Below are 19,458 nucleotides of genomic sequence, written 5' to 3' on the forward strand. Positions count from 1 at the left end.
AGCTTTTATTGTGATACACACCTAAGCATCTCTCATCATCTGTCCATACTAATTAATGTCTCAAAAATATATATTCAAAAGCACTCTCGCATTTGACTTGTTTTACTCCAAGATGAATTAAGTTGATAAATATATCCGAAGCGAAGTGGGATATCTACTTCATCAGCATTATTATCATCCGATCACTATGATGTCAGACAAAGAGATTGTTAAAAACATACCTGTTTCAATTCCGTTAATTCAAGTTCTGATCGACCAGTTAACTGTTCACGTTTAATCATAAATAAGTCAAGCTGACGATTTCTATCCAACTGATGTTTCATAGATAAAAAACGATGTTCTGTCCTCCATTTATCTTCTTCAAAATCTTTACAGTTAATTGTTTATTGTGGTATTGAAAGGAATTAAAAAAAGAAAAGGGTATGGTGCATTATAATAGGGAACATGGTAAAAGCTGAACACGGTAAGGTAATATTATCTATAAAATATATGAAGAATATCACCGTTAAACATATATTGAGTGGTTAGTCGGTATACCATCCCACTTTAATGTTCCAGTATGAATAAGAGTAAAGGGTTCTTTCTTTGTTCATCCAGTCCTCAGTACTTGTCATATTCTGTTGGATAATACTGACTAGTATAGACAGTACCTTTTTTAATGTCTGAAAGCATAATATAGTTTTATTGCTTATTATTTAAACAAGATGAGTTATGAGGTCGTCTAGTGGTTATCTCTAAGCTGATGAACATTTAACTGATTCAAAGACTGCTATTATATGGCAGCTGCTAGAAAACTTTGCCTGATTTAGGTTTAGTGCAAAGTATACATCAAATCTTCGGGGAACTGATGCTCTTTAGTAGATTCTGAGACGTTATCATTAAATTACTTAAATGACGATTTTCCTCTTTGAGGATTGAGATATTTATATGAACTGATCACTGTGTAGTGATCAATATCATATTTGTCTCGTTCTAAATCCTGATCAAATTACAATGTGGCCAGTAAGAGCTTAGTGACAGTGTTATATCCTAGTGAAGACATAAGTACGGATAATTTCCGGGACCTATTAATGGACGATTATTCTATGTATAATTTTATGGTTTAACTAATGAGTAACTGGATTGTGTATATCTATATTCATCTTATGATAAGCTTCATTTTGACCTATGAATTACTACTGTACGATTTATTGTTGCTAAATCATATTCAGTTTATTGATTACTGTCTCCCACATTCACAGCCACATTTTGGCTTGATCTTGTACATATATTATTTTCTATTTTATGGTGTCATGTGGTCTGTCTGTCTGTCTGGTATATAAACCGAGCATACTTGAAATAAAGAATTCGCATAGGTGAACCTTTAATTCGTGTTCTTGTCTTAATTGGAAGGGCTAGGCGGACAAAGGAACAATAAGGACGCTTGACTGTTCATACTGGTCGAACGTCATTGATTTGGCACAGTATTTCAATTGGTGGATAATTCACGTGATAAAAGCCGGACATAAAATCACAACAAATTGGCAACGGCCCTTTCTTAATTCATAACAGGTAGCTTATAGTTAGATCATATTTTATTTCAGTATGATATTAGTTTAGTATCATACTCTATGTACACCGCCTGTCGCAACTATAAATTGAATGGTTCAGTGAGGTCTTTAGATTGGCTTCGTTGTAGTGGCTTCGCTGCTGGACTGATGCTGAGAAGATGACTCAATTTGACTATTTAGAGGAAGTAAAAGTCAGAACAATTGGCGACAGCCTTTGATGAAGTCACAAATAGACAGATTCCTTCCAACACTTGTTTACCTAGAAATAAATGAAAAATAATTTTCATAGTTGAGATCATGAGTCAACTAGCTAGCTAGACCACCAAAGAAAACCTGGAAGTACTGGATGGCCGTTTCGTCCTATTGTGGGGACTCCTCCTCAGCAGTGCCTATGATCTCAACTATGAAAATACTGAAATCTCCAAAAAAAATTCCTTCTGAAAAACACTTACTTAGCCTTAATGTATGAATTTCATTTAAATATTCTGAATGTATTAAATTCCGACGTTTATTATATTCATTATGTAAATCATATATACGACTATTCATACGTGATTCTTGATTTTCACGAAATATAGTTAAACGTTGTGAAACAAGTGAACTACTATTATTGTTATTATTAGTAGTAGTAGTATTAGTAGTAGTCGTAGAATTATTAGATTTTAATGAAGTTAATGATGAATTAGATTGAATAATATGATCATATTTATTAAGATCACGTTTAGCTGCTTTACGCATTGCACGATCATATGTATCAATTTCATTTTTTAAACGATCTTTAAATGTACGTTCTTCTTTAGACTACAATAAAGAAATTAATAAGTCAAAAATAGCAATATCAATGAACAATAACAAGAACTATTACAACTATCATCAAAAAAGGTACACGTATTTACAAACAATTGTCTACGTAAGATACTAAGTGTTCGTTGACTGGATACCATCCCGCCGGTCGCAGGCGATTGCTCCCGGATGCCCTGATACGGTCGAGAGTTGGGAGGGCCTGCCCCCACTCTCTCTTTCTCTCGAACTGCTCTCACACGGCCACGTGCATACAAACACTGCCTTCTCGTGAGGAAGGTGTTGTTTACGAAATTGAGAGGACCAAAAGCGAATGTACAGAGCTTTAACCGGGTTGGTGGACACCGAAATTCCACCTAGGGGAGTTGGAAAACCACGATTCCAAACCAATGGTGCACATAGTCTCCAGTATCCTAAGGGAACAAATGGCGTATGAATCAATCGTTGATCACCTGCTACCATGAGACTGTATCTCCTTACGATGCTCCACTGCCTTGTGGATCAGATCTTTAGGTCAAAGGCTCTGGGTGTGGCCCCCTATGAAAACCACCTGTTTCAGTTTGGGCAGCCGGGCAGTATCATAGCCCTCACACAAATCAAATGAGATTTGTATGGCGCATATGTATCTAGTGTTTCCTTGTACCAATATCTGTGTTTAAATAAATAAATATGAAGTCACAAGATCAAATTATATTGCACATTTAGACGATTTTCAAACCGAAATAGATAGTTAGTTTGTACCACAGACTAATGGATACGATCCTGAGCGTACGTAAAGAAAGACTATAAGTTATCTTTCTTAGTATTTAACTATTCAAATCGATCCGAAGGGGGTTTCGTGGATATTTTAGTAATTAAATATATATAGTTGAGATCATGAGTCAATTGAAGCTAGACCACCATAGAAAGCCGTCCAGTGCTTCCAGGTTTTCCATGATGGTCTAGCTTCAATTGATTCATGATCTCAACTCTATCCAATTAAAATACAAATTACCGAATATAAACTTACAGTTTCTGTTCGAATACGTTTCATTTCAACTTCGAATTCTTTATCTAATCGTTCCATTTGTAGTTTATAATTACGTATAGCAATTTCCATTTTATGATCATATGTTTTTGTTAATGTCTATATATATACAATAAAAATAAGATTCAATATTTCATAAACATTAAATATGAATAGTGAAGTTTAGTATGTAAGATGATATGACTCTATGGTATAGAAGATAGAACTGAGAATTTTTAGTCTATCAAGACTTCCCAAGTGAAGTTGTACAGCCGCTTAACGATGTTGTTGTACATGGCTTCGATTAGTAGTCGATGACGTTTTAGTTATGACTTCTCGAATTAACCCTATATAAACATTAAAATGAAACTTTTCAAATGAAAGAGACCTCTCTTGGTTGGTTTCTTACGTGGAACATGTATATATTAGCGGCCTGCTAAAACATCTGGACTACCTTTTCCTGTCATCTATATATTTCAAAAAGTTATCTAATTTTGTTTATTTTAATACATCATTATGGCTATTAGTCGCACAACCCAATTCAGGTGCGTTTCTGAAAAGTGTACAACCTTTTACTGTAAAGGTTACAAAAGACCTAATCAGAGATATCGTGGTTGCTGGCAATATGCAGCGAAACGAACGTACATTATTCAGGTGTCGATTGACTGGACTGCTAACTTTTACTTGGCGATCACTCATTATTTATCGTCAGGATCGACGAAGAAGTAAGAAACAGAAACTTGTTGAAATACTTTGGGCTGAGAATTCTACATTGTACCAAAAATATAATATTGAATAAAGCTAGTAATAATAGTAATTTTTAATAAAAACTATGCTAATTTATCACGAATTCGCAACTCAATTCATGATTACCTAGTTTTCAGTAGTTACCAGACTCCATCGACCAAGTTGTAGTATGAACATTACTATAAGGAATTGGAAGTCATATATACTAAGATTGGGGACAATAGATATGATATGAATCAATTTTGATAAGCTTACAAAAATATTTATATCAGATGCATCGATAAAGGTATTATTGTATCAAGAAATGTTACTCTTTGTTTAAATGACAATCAAACGACACCTAGTTATTGCACATGTTACCGAGAAATTTCATTCTCTTAATGACTAATAAATCCGCTTTATTAGAAGATTGGATCGCACGAGGCGGGATCGTGGATGAGCACTGCTAAGGAGTCCCACAATAGGACAAAACGGCCGTCCAGTGCTTTCAGGCTTTTCATAGTGGTCTACCTTTAATTGACTCATGATTTCAACTATGAAAATACTGAAATCTCCACAAAACCCCTTCTGATTGGATCCCTATTAACAAACCAATGTCATATCATACTGATCATTATCTCCTGGCTTCTTTCTAATGTTTTGAATTGGAGTTCGAATACTGTACTTAAATATCAATCTAAAGTACACAATTTGATGAACTTGATTCACATACACATGTAACTCAGACAATTACATGTGATGTATATATGAACCAAATGTAGATCAAAAGTTTGGAGACACACAACATAATTCATATTATTTGATGGTTAGAGAGACAATACAATGTGTTGTAAGCAATAAGTTTATAATTAGCTTTTCGTTGTAAAGTGAGTCTTCAAGTTTCTGTCAAATTGTCAAAGAATATCAAAAAGCTAGTTATCGCTAACTACGATGATTTATAGAGACGAGATTAAGTTCGATTAAGACAGGATTAACATTAACTAGAGAATAATTATTGTACTATATACCTCGAATAGAATTAAGTTCGGAATATTGAGTCTTGGATTTTGGTCTAAAAAAAAATATTTTCACAAGAAAAAAAAACAACGTAAACTTCTTCCGTCCATCTGGACAACAGATGGAAGGTGTGAAACTCTACAGCCTCAAAATAAACGTCTGTTTTATAATCTGACAACTGTCAATCCAGCAAAATAATCTTTTCCAAGATAATTAAAAAAAACATGTTAATAATAACAATGTCATGAAAAAATAACCCCAAAAATCATTAAAGTGTAACCATAAAACACACCCAGTAAATGAATTCGTGTTCACTTTTTTTTTATTTCCAAGATGACTTTCTATCAGAGTTAGAATAAAATATTTCTCACAAAAAGTGGTTTAGAAAAGTTTCCCGAAATTGAAAAGTATACATCATCGGATTTTAATTTAATGTATTGATATTATGTTATTTTATTACAATCCTGAGTGATATTTCATGTGTACATTATCAAGGAGTACAGCGCCAAATGACCTGGTACGGCCGAGAGTCGAAACGGCACGCACTCTCTCTCGATATGCTCTCATATGGCCACGTGTATAGAATTACTGCCAGCGAAGTCTTATTTACTACCTTCTTGTGCCACAGGTGTTGTTTACGAAATTGAAAAGACGAAAAGCGAATGTCCGGCGCTTTAACCGGGTTGATGGACACGAAAAGTGCACCTAGTCAAGTTGGAAAACCCTGATTTCAAACCAATGGTGCACATGGGCTCCAGTATCCTGAAGGAACAAATGGCCTATGAATCAATCGTTGGTCACCGGTTACCATGGAACTACATCTCCTTACGATGCTCCACTGCCTTGCGGATCAGATCTTTAGGTCAAAGGCTGAGAGTATGGCTCCCTAAGAAAACCACCTGCTTCGGTTTTGGGCAACCGGGAAGTATCCCAGACCTCACACAAATCAAATGAGAGCTGTGCGGCACATATATATCTGGTGCCCCTTTGTACCAATATTTATGTGTTCAAATAAAAATAAGTCTGCAACAAAAATTATCTTCAAATCAGATAATTCCAGAATGATACAATCATCAATAATAATACAAAATGATGAGTACATTACATTGTAAGTTGATTATAGTTAAGAGTATACACCATTAGATACCAATTCATTGATCTCATCTTAAACTCTTATTGAACGACCTGTTAATCTCGTTTTCAACTGTTGAGTAAGTACCATTAAGAAGTCACGTTTCAGCAACAAACTGGATCATTACTTTCTAATGATATCTTCTTAACTTATGTCAGTATCCATGACGAATTTCATCTAATTTTTTTATTATTTTTTTAAATGATACAAAATTACAAAAAGAAGTACAATGTTAAGTTATATTAATGTTGAGATTGTATTTTATTTCATTTGGTTCCAATAACTCCTATACACAATATAATTTTAACATAAAAGTAAGAATAACAAACATGTTTCAGAATAATAAAAGAAACAGAATTCATTCAATTACAAGTGTTTTCATTAGTTGCTAAGAAAGAAACAAAACAACAACAACAATAACCTGAAATGATAAAGAAAAATATGGTTACAAACAAAAACAGTTTGATAGATATTAGTTAAAAATCATGAATCAATTGAAGCTAGACCATCATGGAAAATATGGAAGTACTAGACGGCCATTTCGTTCTATAATGGAACTCCCCAGCAGTGCGCATCCACGAACCCGCACTCGCGAGATTGGAACCCAGGACCTACCAGTCTCCAGCCAGAGCCCTGAACCGAAACGGCCGTCCAGTGTTTCCAGGTTTTCCATGGTGGTTTAGCTTCAATTGACTCACGCTATCAACTATGCAAAATACTAAATCTCCACAAAACCCCTTCTGATCATTATTATATGTCTTACACTAAGACCCAACGAAATGAATTAATAATCATGATTATATTTTACTGTAAAATTTATGCTTGAATGAAGATTGTTAAGGATTATGAATAGCAATTGAAGAGGGAAATTTATTATGCATATAGTGGTCCTAAGTGTTGTTAGAGGTATGAGGGCGATCATCACTTCCCGGTCGCCTACACCGTGGAAGGGTTCTTCTAGAGGTACCTAAAGGACAACTGTTTGATGCAGGTCACACACAACCTTTTTGTGAGTAATTTTCGTGTTAACTCCGTACTTGGTGAGACCTTACCGTCGGAGACGTATATCCATAGGCAAGGTGTGCGTTTTCAGGGTCGACCGTTTCTAACCCTACCACTCCTTGTGGGAAGGAAGCATCGGTGTTATGCTGGTTGTATGAAGGAAACACCTAGTGCCATCACACCTCTATACAGTCAGAAGTAGAACTTCGCCTTCGGATCTTAGGTATGCTGCTTTTAGTGTTACCTCTCTTCAACCGAACTGTCTGGCATGGTAGGACCTTGAGGAACGAATGTTCCAGCCAGTATAGCTAGATTGGTTCATCACGGTAGGCAAGGCAGACCACCATGTCAAGGTAGTAGCAACGATTGAAGTAATAGAAGATATAAGAAGTATGATTCATATCATTATAAATAATAAAGATATCGTCAACATACTTTTTTAGTATACCTTTTTATTCTGGATTTCATGTTTTCATTCAGTTTTTCTTAAGGTCTATAAAAATATCGGCTATTACAATGATATCATCTTTTATTTTATAATGATCAAGGACAATTATAATTTTGTAGTTGAAATCGTGAGTCAATTGAGGCTAGACCACCAAGGAAAACCTGGAAGCACTAGACGGCTGTTTCGCCCTATTGTGCGATTCCTCAGCAGGGCGCATCCACGATTCCGCTTCGCAAGATTCGAACCCAGGATTTAGCTGTCTCGCACGTGAACACTTAACCTCTAAACCACTGAGCCGGCATCCAACGGTGTTAATGTCTAACTACAACTAATCTACGAAATCGAGAAACCGTCCACCATTGTCTTCAGTGAGTAACTATCTCACAATAGACCTGGTTGAACTCCACTGGTCACTCCTTCTCATATGATTATTATCAAAAGGGGGTTTTGTGGAGATTTTAGTAATTGAAGTTAGACATTAACACCGTTGGATGCCGGTTCAGTGGTCTAGAGGTTAGGCGTTCGCACACGAGACCGATAGGTCCTAGATTCGGATCTCGCGGAGTGGGATCGTGGATGCACACTGTTGGGGAATCCCACAATAGGACGAAACGGCCGTCCAGTGCTTCCAGGTTTTCCATGGTTGTCTAGCTTCAATTGATTTATGATCTTAACTATAAAATTACTAAAATCTTCACAAAACCTGCTTCTGATAATTAAAATTTTACTATTTTCTTTTTCAAAATATGTAAATACCACGTCAATCTTTGACAATTTTCTGTCCTATCCTATTTTTTAAAATGATTTTCAGTTCTGTTTTAACCATTCATTTCAACCTCACTAACTAAGGTATCCCAAACATTATAACCATACATTTCTTTACAATTTTCAGTTGTTTCCAGTCGATATGAAGTCATGAAATAGAATGATCATAACTCAGTAATCAATAAGGTCATGCACACAATAAACTTAACTAGGAAAAAGAAAGAAAACAATGGGTAGAGGAAAATTAAATAAGTTAGTTTATGAAAGGATAAGAGCTTATGGAGTTGTGGATCGGATGTAATGTGACCTCGACCTTTCTTAAGATTGTAACAAAATATCATATCTTGGTTAAATATAGACAATCACATTTTTTGCAAAACATAAAATGTAACAAGTGATGCAAATTACAATAATCGAAGAAAACACATTAAAATCAATTGAACCGATTACGTAACCGACTAGAATATAATTAAACAAAACAATGGGCAAATTATATCACACTGAGAAATTACATTTGACAAAATCGAAAAGAGGACGAAAGGTTTTACGAAAAAAACAAACAAACTATCGTTATTACTCGAGAAATGTAAACCTCAAAAGTCTCATTCAGTTAAGTATGAAAGATATAAAGTGAATATCCGGATTCACTAAAAAGAGGAAATTTATCTAAACATATAAATATTGGTACAAAGGGGAACCAGATATATATGCGCCATACAAATCTCATTTGATTTGTGTGAGAGCTGTGATACTGCCCAGGTGCCCAAACTGAAACAGGTGGTTTTCATAGGTGGCCACACCCGGTGCCTTTGACCTAAAGATCTGATCCATAAGACAGTGGAGCATCGTGAGGAGATGTAGTCACATGGTAGACGGTGACCAACGATTGATTCATACGCCATTTGTTCCTTCAGGATACTGGAGTCCATGTGCACCATTGGTTTGAAATCAAGGTTTTCGAACTCCCCTAGGTGGACTTTCCGTGTCCACCAACCCCATTAAAGCGCTGGACATTCGCTTTTTGTCCTCCCAATTTCGTAAACAACACCTGTGGCACAAAAAGGAAGTGAGTAGGACTTCCCTGGTAGAGGCTATATACGCGTGGCCATGTGAGAGCATTTGGAGAGGGAGAGTGGATTGTCCTCACTCTCGGCCGTACCAGGGTATTTGGGGGGCACCGATCAAATGTAAACTGTATTAACAATAAGGGCAAACTGAAAACCCACTATAAACGCCTTCATACTCTCTGAAAAAGATTATGGTTATTTGAATTCAGTGGTTAACAAAAAAAATAATGAGTTGGGATTCGAAATAACAGGTACCGTAATGAAGTTTTAGTATAGATATCAACATTGTAATCCATGTACATGCATGTGATGATAAGTACCAAGCAAAAAGAAACATCAGTCACGCATTACACAGTTAGTAACATTGCAAATAGTTAAATTACCCATAAAAAACACAAATACCCAACAACCATTCGTTTAACTTTATACTAGCTGAATTCGATTCATGATAAGAATCATCTTACGGCAGATACTAATTTGCCAAAATTTGCATATACAAACTTAGTGAGTTTGGAAATCCCCACAAACTCTAAAATGATCCCTATGAAACAACAACTAGAGGGGGAGAGAAAGAGAAAAAAACACATGTATATATAAATACCCTTAACAACCCAAGGGAGACCTACTGAAAATTCTGCATTCATTTTATTCTCTAATATATCAATTTGTTGTTGTGCACGTTCATTTAGTTCACGTGTTTGATGTGCTTCTTGTTTGGCTAATATTCTGAATGCACGTAAAGCAGCTTTACGTTTAATTCTAAAAGAGTAAAATAGAAAATTAATCGAATGAAAAAAGTATATTTAATCTTGTAATATAATTTCAAAATGGTAACTAATTGTGATTAAAGTTATTGATGGTTAATAGTTTGACAAAATGATTTAGATATCGGCTCCCACCACCCACATAGAAATGTGTGGTTTAAAGAGAAGTTACACTGACCGACCTACGCAAGATACTTCGGATCCGATGACCAGACACTATCAGCAAAAAGTTATTGTGGGAGACAACAAACCAGATTCCAGTGGATGAAGAAATCAGGAAGAAGCACTGGAAGTGGATTGGGCACACCTTGAGGAAATCTTTCAATTACGTCACAAAACAAGCCCTCATATGGAATCCTCAAGGCCAAAGGAGAAGAGGAAGACCAAAGAACACATTACGCCGAGAAATAGAGTCAGACATGAGAAGAATGAACAAAAAATGGATAGAACTAGAAAAGAAGGCTCAGGACAAAGTGGGTTGGAGAATGCTGGTCGGCGGCCTATGCTCCATTGGGAGTAACAGGCGTAAGTAAGTAACACTAACCGACATTTGAAACCCAGGTAATATAGAGGAAAAACAAATAACTAGGATGATAAACTGCCAAGACTGATCAATTCAATTGTAGTTTACCTGTACATGTAATCGTTTATCAAGGCCACATTTCAATCACATTCCGGAAGATCTACCTGCATGGTTTACCTAATGCCGAAATAAGTCAACCATGCCATCGGTTCTGCAACATGCAGCAGATAAACGACATTTAGCTTCTAAATGACCCTTTACACAATCAAGCAAAAGACACTGAGAGATTTATTTCTTACTTACTTACGCCTGTTACTCCCAATGGAGCATAGGTCGCCGACCAGCATTCTCCAACTTAAACTACTTTAAATTATGCAAGTTATGGTCATCCACAGTTTAAAACATGAGTTGTAGACGAAAAATCGATTTGTTATATTCATCTCTTCACTACATTATATATATTGGTACAATGTGGCACCAAATACATATACCCCATACAGATCATTCGATTTAAGTGAAAGCTGGAATACTCCGAGGGCGCCCAAAACGAAGCAGGATTTTCACATTTATACACAATCGTAAAGCTTTAAAATGAACTCTTATAAATGGATTTCTTCACTGATGAAGTTTTATTTTAATGACTTAATAGGTATATATTTAAACCGAATACATATATCACTTCATGTTTTTATGGAACAAGAAGAATTCAACAGTTACAAAGCAATGAGAAAATTATTATCAGAAAAGATTTTTGTGGAGATTTATTATTTTCATAGTTGAAAGCGTGAGTCAATTGAAGCTAGACCACCAGAGAAAACCTAGAAGCAATGGACGGCCGTTTCGTCCTATTGTGGGACTCCTTAGCAGTGAGCATCCACGACCTCGCCTTGCGAGATTCGAACTCAGGACCTAACAGTCTTGAGGAGTCCCACAATAGGACGAGACGGCCGTCCATTGCTTCCAGGTTTTCCGCGGTGGCCTAGCTTCAATTGACTATGAAAATACTGAAATCTCCACAAAACCCCTTCTGATCTATATTCTTAATTTATCGGACACAGGTCTATTTACTAGGATCTGTGTTACATTGTTCGTGTTAATCATATTGACCAGCTGATACAATGATGTTGAAACTTGTTAATTATCATTAATTGAAAGACAAATATTTCATAGACAATAACTCACTGTTCATCTTCACGGAACTTTTTGTCTTCTAAATTTGTGTTCACAATGCGTTTAGATGTTGTAGTAATTGTTTGACCATCAATAACAAATCTACGTGTTCGTGTTCTTGTACGATAAGCGCTATTTTGACGTTTAAGCTGAAATTCATAATAAATAAATGGATAAGTACAAGACAGTCAACATAACGTAATCAAAACAAGGACATAAACTTAAGACATTGTATCGTAATACATGAAGACAGAATGATCAATATTATGACAGATAATTGAATTTTATACCTTACACTACGAATTGACTTTAGTTAGACAACTATTAAACAACCAAGTAGTATTAGATAGTTGTCTCGCCACAGTATGCGACTTCTCAGTTATGCCTAATCAAGACCTCAACAGAGATCGAGTCCCGAACATTAAGTTCCTGTGGCGAGAGCCTAATCTTTGAACCACTGAGTTGGAAACTAATGGTTTAAATGTCTGAATTCAGTTAATTCTACCTCACATTTAAGATGATTGAACCTTACTAGTTAAGGCTCCTAACTAACATTAATCCGCGATGTAGCCCGTAAAACACAAATTGACTGTTTACCCTGTATCTTAAAAAGCTAGACAACCTTACTAGTTAAGGCTCCTAACTAACATTAATCCGCGATGTAGCCCGTAAAACACAAATTGACTGTTTACCCTGTATCTTAAAAAGCTAGACAACTACATATGATTTTGTAAATACCAAAGAATAATAACAATAATAAATTAAGATAGAGTTAAACCATAATAACCGAGCATATGAAATATTTTCACAATGGTACGATGGTATCAAATTATGAGTGTTAAAAATAAGGAAGGAAAAAGATGTTGCAATGAACAAAAATTTGTGTATGTTCTATCGCTTGTCGTTTGTTCTACACAGGGACAAAAGAATGCTGTCATAGGATATCTACCAAAGTATGTGCCCAACCACGCACGACAATATATGAGGCAATCTAGCAGAACTTTTATGGAACATTATCCGGAGACGATCAACAAGACAAACCTATTCTCCTCTCATGATTACTTACTTACTTACTTACGCCTGTTACTTCCAATGGAGCATAGGCCGCCGACCAGCATTCTCCAACCCACTTTGTCCTGAGCCTTCTTTTCTAGTTCTATCCAACTTTTGTTCATTCTTCTCATGTCTGACTCTATTTCTCGGCGTAATGTGTTCTTTGGTCTTCCTCTTCTCCTTCGGCCTTGAGGATTCCATATGAGGGCTTGTTTTGTGACGTAATTGAAAGATTTCCTCAAGGTGTGCCCAATCCACTTCCAGTGCTTCTTCCTGATTTCTTCCTCTGCTGGAATCTGGTTTGTTGTCTCCCACATTAACTTGTTGCTGATAGTGTCTGGCCATCTGATCCGAAGTATCTTGCGTAGACAACTGTTGATAAACACTTGTATCTTCTGCAGGATGGCTTTCGTGGTTCTCCACGTCTCCGCCCCATACAGTAGAACTGTCTTCACATTTGTATTGAAAATTCTGATCTTGGTGTTGGTTGACAATTGTTTTGAGTTCCAGATGTTTTTCAGTTGTAGGTATGCTGCTCTTGCTTTGCCGATCCGCGCCCTCACATCTGCATCTGATCCACCGTGTTCATCAATGATGCTGCCCAGATATGTAAAGGTTTTCACATCTTCCAAAGCTTCTCCGTCAAGTGTAATTTGATTGGTGCATATTGTATTGTATCGGAGAGTCTTGCTTTTCTCTTTGTTTATATTGAGACCTACTGCTGCTGAGGCTGCTGCTACACTGGTCGTTTTCTCCTTCATTTGCTGTTGCGTTTGTGATAGAAGAGCCAGATCATCCGTGAAGTCTAAATCGTCAAGCTGCATCCTGCCTGTCCACTGTATCCCGTGATTTCCTCCAGATGTTGACGTCTTCATGATCCAGTCGATCACCAGGAGAAAGAGAAAGGGTGAGAGTAAGCAACCTTGCCTAACACCGGTCTTTACTTCAAACGAGTTGGTGACTTGTCCTCCGTGGACGATTTGGCAGTTTAGTCCATCATAGGAGTTCCGTATGATATTGACTATTTTCTCAGGCACGCCGTAGTGTCGAAGAAGCCTCCATAGTGTCATCCTGTCCACGCTATCAAATGCCTTCTCGTAGTCGATGAAGTTGATGTACAGTGATGAATTCCATTCGATTGATTGTTCCACAATGATACGTAGAGTTGCGATTTGATCTGTGCACGATCTATCCTTACGAAATCCAGCTTATTGATCTCGAAGTTGAGCGTCCACGGAATCCTTCATCCTGTTTAACAATACTCTGTTGAAGACTTTTCCTGGTATTGAGAGAAGAGTGATGCCCCTGTAGTTGTCGCACTTGCTCAGATCGCCTTTCTTTGGTATCTTGATCAGAAGTCCTTTATTCCAGTCTATTGGTACTTGTTCTTCATCCCAAATCTTACTGAAGAGGATGTGGAGTATCTTGGCAGTTGCTGCTACGTTTGCTTTCAGTGCCTCTGCCGGGATGTTGTCTGGTCCCGCTGCTTTGCCGCTCTTGATTTGTCTAATGGCCATGCTGATCTCTCCAATTGTTGGTGGGCCAACATCGATTGGGAGGTCTGTGGGTGCTGCTTCGATGTTGGGTGGGTTCAGTGGAGCTGGTCGATTCAAGAGTTCTTTGAAGTGTTCTACCCACCTGTTTCGTTGTTCTTCAATGTCGGTGATTACTTTGCCTTCCTTGCTTTTCACTGGTCTTTCTGACTTACGGTAATCTCCAGCAAGTTTCTTTGTTGTATCATACAGTTGTCTCATGTTTCCCTCTCTTGCAGCCTTTTCCGCTGTCATCGCTAAATCTTCCATATATTTACGTTTGTCGGTTCTGATGCTCCTCTTCACTTGCTTGTTTGCTTCTATGTATTCGGTTTGTGCCTTGGCTTTTTCCGCTCTGGTTCGGCTGGTATTGATTTCTGCCTTCTTGTTCCTCCTTTCTTCAATTTTATCCAGTGTACCAACAGTGATCCATTCCTTGTGATGGTGCTTCTTTTGGCCCAGAACCTCTTGACATGTTGAAACGATTGCCTCCTTGATACCTTTCCAGTTGCTCTCCATGGTAGTCCCCTCTCCATTGAGTAGATCATGAAAGGCCTCGAACCTGTTGCTGAGGGCTATGTTGAATTTGTTGAGTTTGTCAGCATCTCAAAGAAAGGCCGTATTAAACTTTTGTGATGTTGTCCGCGCCGTTGTCCAGTGCTTCTTGAGTTTTAGTTTCATCTTGGCGACCAGCAAATGATGATCGGATGCTATATCAGCTCCTCTTCTGGTTCTCACATCCTCCATCGTCCTCCTGAACTTTTTGTTGATGAAGATATGGTCGATTTGATTCTGTGTAGTGTGATCCGGTGAAATCCAAGTGGCTTTGTGTATGTTTTTGTGTGGGAATATGGTGCCACCTATGACCAGTTTATTGAAGGCACATAGGTTTGCAAATCTCCCACCATTTTCATTCCTTTCTCCCAGTCCATGTTGTCCCATGACGTCTTCGTATCCAGTGTTGTCCATTCCAACCTTAGCATTGAGATCTCCCATCAGAATTGTCAGGTCCTTGGTTGGGCACTTCTCGAAGATCGACTGCAGCCTATCGTAGAATTGGTCTTTAGCGTCTTCATCGTAGTCGTTGGTAGGCGCATAGCATTGGATGACGTTCATTGTAATCCCCTCTCTCTTTGTTTTGAAGGAGGCTTTGATGATCCTTGGTCCATGAGATTCCCATCCAATAAGTGCATTTTGTGCTTTTCTGGACAGCATCAATGCAACTCCTTGTGTATATGGGGCATTTTCTTCTTCATGACCGGAGTATAACAGAAGTTCTCCTGAAGACAGTCGTTGTTGTCCAACCTGCGTCCAATGTGTTTCGCTGATTTCAAGCACCTCCAGGTTGTATTTTCTCATTTCTGCAGCAATTTGGAAGACTCTTCCGGTCTCCCACATTGTCCGGACATTCCATGTACCTATAAAAATTGTCGCTCTGGTTGTAAGAAGGTGCATCGGTCTCATGACTTCCGAAGGAACTCGGCTTTCATCATGAGACGTCATAATTATTCCTTCTACTCCCAGGGCAGAGTTTGAATGGTTTGAATGATTTTTTCTGGTTAGCGTTTTTTTAGCGAGTTTGTTTCTACGGGATGGGGTCGCTAACCCCATGCCCAACCCTCCTCCTTTACCCGGGCTTGGGACCGGCAGTAACCCCCAGAGGAGCTACAGGCGCATCCTTATTTTGCAAATATCACCCTTTCTTTTGTATCAGCCTGATTGTGACAGTAAATAAGTTTTCACTCTGTAATCATATTTAATATACCTATAGTGGAGCGGTGTTTAGTGGTTAAGACGTTCAGTTTTCAGCTACAGGCCCCTAAATGCCCTGATATGGCTGAGGGTGGCCACTCGTATGCAGCCACAAACCGAAAAGTCAAACTTCGTCTTCTCATGCAACAGGTGTTCTTTACGAAGGTTACAGGACGAAAAACGAATGTCTGGTGCTTTAACTGGGTCGATAGATACACAAGATGCACCTAGGAGAGTTGAAAAACCCTGATTACAAACTAATGGTGCAAATAAGCTCTAGGATCATGAGGTAACAAATGGTGTATAAACCTATTGTTGGTCACCGGTTACCATGGGAGTGCATCTCCTCACGATGCTCCACTGCCTTTTGGATCATACCTTTAGGTCAAAGGCTCCGGGTGTGACCCCCTGAGTAAACCATCTGCTCCGATTTGGACGCCCGGGCAAACTTCCAGCCCTCACAGAAATCATTTGGTTTATGTGGCGCGTATGTAATTGACGCTTCCATGTACCAATGCTTATGTGTTTAAATAAATGTTAAAATAAATAAATTGCAGCTATTAAGTCCCATCCCCAGGTTCGAGCTTCGTCCCACCCATTTGGGTTTGGACAATTGAGTAGTTTCATTAGTCTTTACGATTAATGAATGGATCACACTCAAGTACCTGGTGAATGAAATAATATTTTTCACAGTGACTAAGAAACACTTTTGTTTGTATCAACACCGAAATGTACAATATATTGAGACACTGACTAAAAAGTTGAACAATTTGCATTGTCATGAATAAATAAAGATAAAGATTAAAGTTTTAACTTATAAAATATCTAATTGAGCAAGACATATCCAAAATAAACAAAAAAAAGTGGCCATTTAAAACAACAACCTATTTTGACATAAAAAATTGAAACGTGTCAATTTTGTTGATTTAAGTAGTATGTGACAATTTCAGATTGTGTAATAAATCTATTGAAATGTAATGGTTCATTTGTTTAACTGACTGATAATAATTTAATAGTTGAGATCATAAGTTAATTGAAGTTAGACCACCATGGAAAACCTGGAAGCAATAGACGGCCGTTTCGTCCTGTCGTGGGACTCCTCAGCAGTGCGTATCCACGATCCCACCTCGTGGGGATTCGGACCCAGGACCTACCGGTCGTGCGCTAGAGCACTTAGCCGACAGACCACTGAGCCGGCTGGCATCCAACGGTGTTAATGTTTAACCTCAACCAATCCACGAAATTGCGTGACCAACCTGTGCTTCCAGGTTTTCCATGGTGGTCTAGCTTCAATTGACTCATGATCTTAACTATATAAAAGAACACTTTTACTTATTATATCATGGTAAAATATTTGACTAAATTTCGAATTCATCTTTAATATAGGTTCCCATTATTAGCTTACAGTCATACAGTCCACTTGAAAGTTAGTGATACTACACCACTACATAAAATGAAGTGTTTGATGAGCTCTGTAAACATACAACATAACAATTAATAAGTCATTGATTTTAATTACTTTCAAGTGATGAATGAACTGAAAATATAATAAAAAGGAATAAAGTTCAAACAGTGAGATGAATTTAGTCGTCTATAACGAGTAAAATGGATAATTCACTATTGATACACGTAGTTTAACCATTTAATAGTCTAAAATTAACAATTAGTAGAATATAGAAAAGTGTGATCCAAATGATATTACAGAACAATTGACTTGAGTCATATACAGTTCTCCAGAGGACTGATAAAATTAGTGGTAATCAATGGATCTATCGCCCATATACTTATATTTCAACTGGTTAAACAATGAATATCATAAAGATCAGGACTAGTTCAAATTGCCACGTTTCTTTTGGTACAGTGGGATGAATGACTAATTTCACATTAGTAGACGTAGTAAAAGTATTAGTGATAGTAGAAAACACTAGGCATGGACAATCTGAATCGAGGAGAAAAAATCAATGCACAGAAATAAAAAAGTATGAGCTTTAAAACTCAGGATCTAGAGGAAGACAAAGAGTAACTGCATCTGCAACATTGCAAGAAGACTTTAAAAACCCATGTCGTCAGTTACGATGACTGCACGGACCTTAAACAAACAATTTGAACATTCTATATCGCTCAGTCCATACGTAGTATATGTCACAACTATTTAAGTCTATAAAAATTGATAACCTCATCAAAATATTTCAGATCCTTACTAAGTACCTTGTGTCTAACCTTGAAATCGCTCTAGTGAACAGCGATGAACAAGAAAATACTGCAAGTTAAGAATGAATAAGAAAATCAGTGATGAAACCGATCGAAAATTACGCGAATAGCCGGAAATCTGAAATAAAAAGTATCTGGTTTTGACTTATGGGATTTAAAGTATCGTGACACCTTCAGGTCTTGGGTGATAATGTTATGAGCCCAGTGGTGTACACTACTGAAGAATTCCAAACAAGAGCAAAACAACTGTCTGGTGCTTATGGCTTTTAAATGGTTAATCAGTAGAGGTTCATACATGATGAGAAAAATAGTTTAAATATGTTCAATATGAATGACTGAAATCAGTCATCTAAAAAAAATTAAGACACTAACGTTACACAACCCCAATTCACAATGAAAAATCATATTCCACCCTTTATCTGACTTTAAAAAAACAAAAGCTGACTTACTGGAGATATAACTACTTTTGATTTATTATTGTTATCATGAAAATCAGTTGCTGAAGGTGATGATGAAGGTGGATCTTTCAATATATCATTTACGACAGAAGATTTATGTTCCGTAGTTTCTGATGTATTCAATTGTTTCTTAGGATGAACAATTGTTTCACGAACACGATTGTCGACATTACCATTAACCTGAATATAAAGCAGATATTAACATAAGAGTGATTTAAATAGTTCATAAGTATATTTTATGAATAGGATGTAGAAAAGACGTTTATTGCTCTTCAAACAGTGAAATATGTTATGAAGATTACAAACATTAAGTCAGATATCTTACAAAGTTGAAATCGTGAGTCAATTGAAGCTAGACCATCATGGAAAACCAGGAAGCACTGGATGGCCGTTTCGTCCTATTATGGGACTCCTCAGCAGTGCGCATCCACGATCCCGCACTCGCGAGATTCGAACTCAGGACCTCGCGAGTGCGGGATCG

General features: G+C 37.3%; 1 protein-coding gene across 1 annotated transcript in view; it reads right to left on the bottom strand.

The window, feature by feature from the left end:
* Window positions 1–209: 209 nt before the first annotated feature.
* Smp_199660 (protein kinase) overlaps window positions 210–19,458 on the bottom strand; it is a gene marked incomplete at both ends in the record, with an annotated part of 28,398 nt that continues 9,149 nt past the window's right edge. The window contains 6 exons of the mRNA XM_018799597.1: window positions 210–367; window positions 2,003–2,351; window positions 3,361–3,477; window positions 10,141–10,273; window positions 11,984–12,120; window positions 18,969–19,157. Of these exons, the coding sequence (XP_018644730.1) occupies window positions 210–367; window positions 2,003–2,351; window positions 3,361–3,477; window positions 10,141–10,273; window positions 11,984–12,120; window positions 18,969–19,157 (1,083 nt within the window). The remainder of the gene's footprint in view (window positions 368–2,002; window positions 2,352–3,360; window positions 3,478–10,140; window positions 10,274–11,983; window positions 12,121–18,968; window positions 19,158–19,458) is intronic.

The sequence above is a fragment of the Schistosoma mansoni genome (genome assembly GCF_000237925.1).
Source record: "Schistosoma mansoni, WGS project CABG00000000 data, supercontig 0392, strain Puerto Rico, whole genome shotgun sequence".
Classification (NCBI taxonomy): domain Eukaryota; kingdom Metazoa; phylum Platyhelminthes; class Trematoda; order Strigeidida; family Schistosomatidae; genus Schistosoma; species Schistosoma mansoni.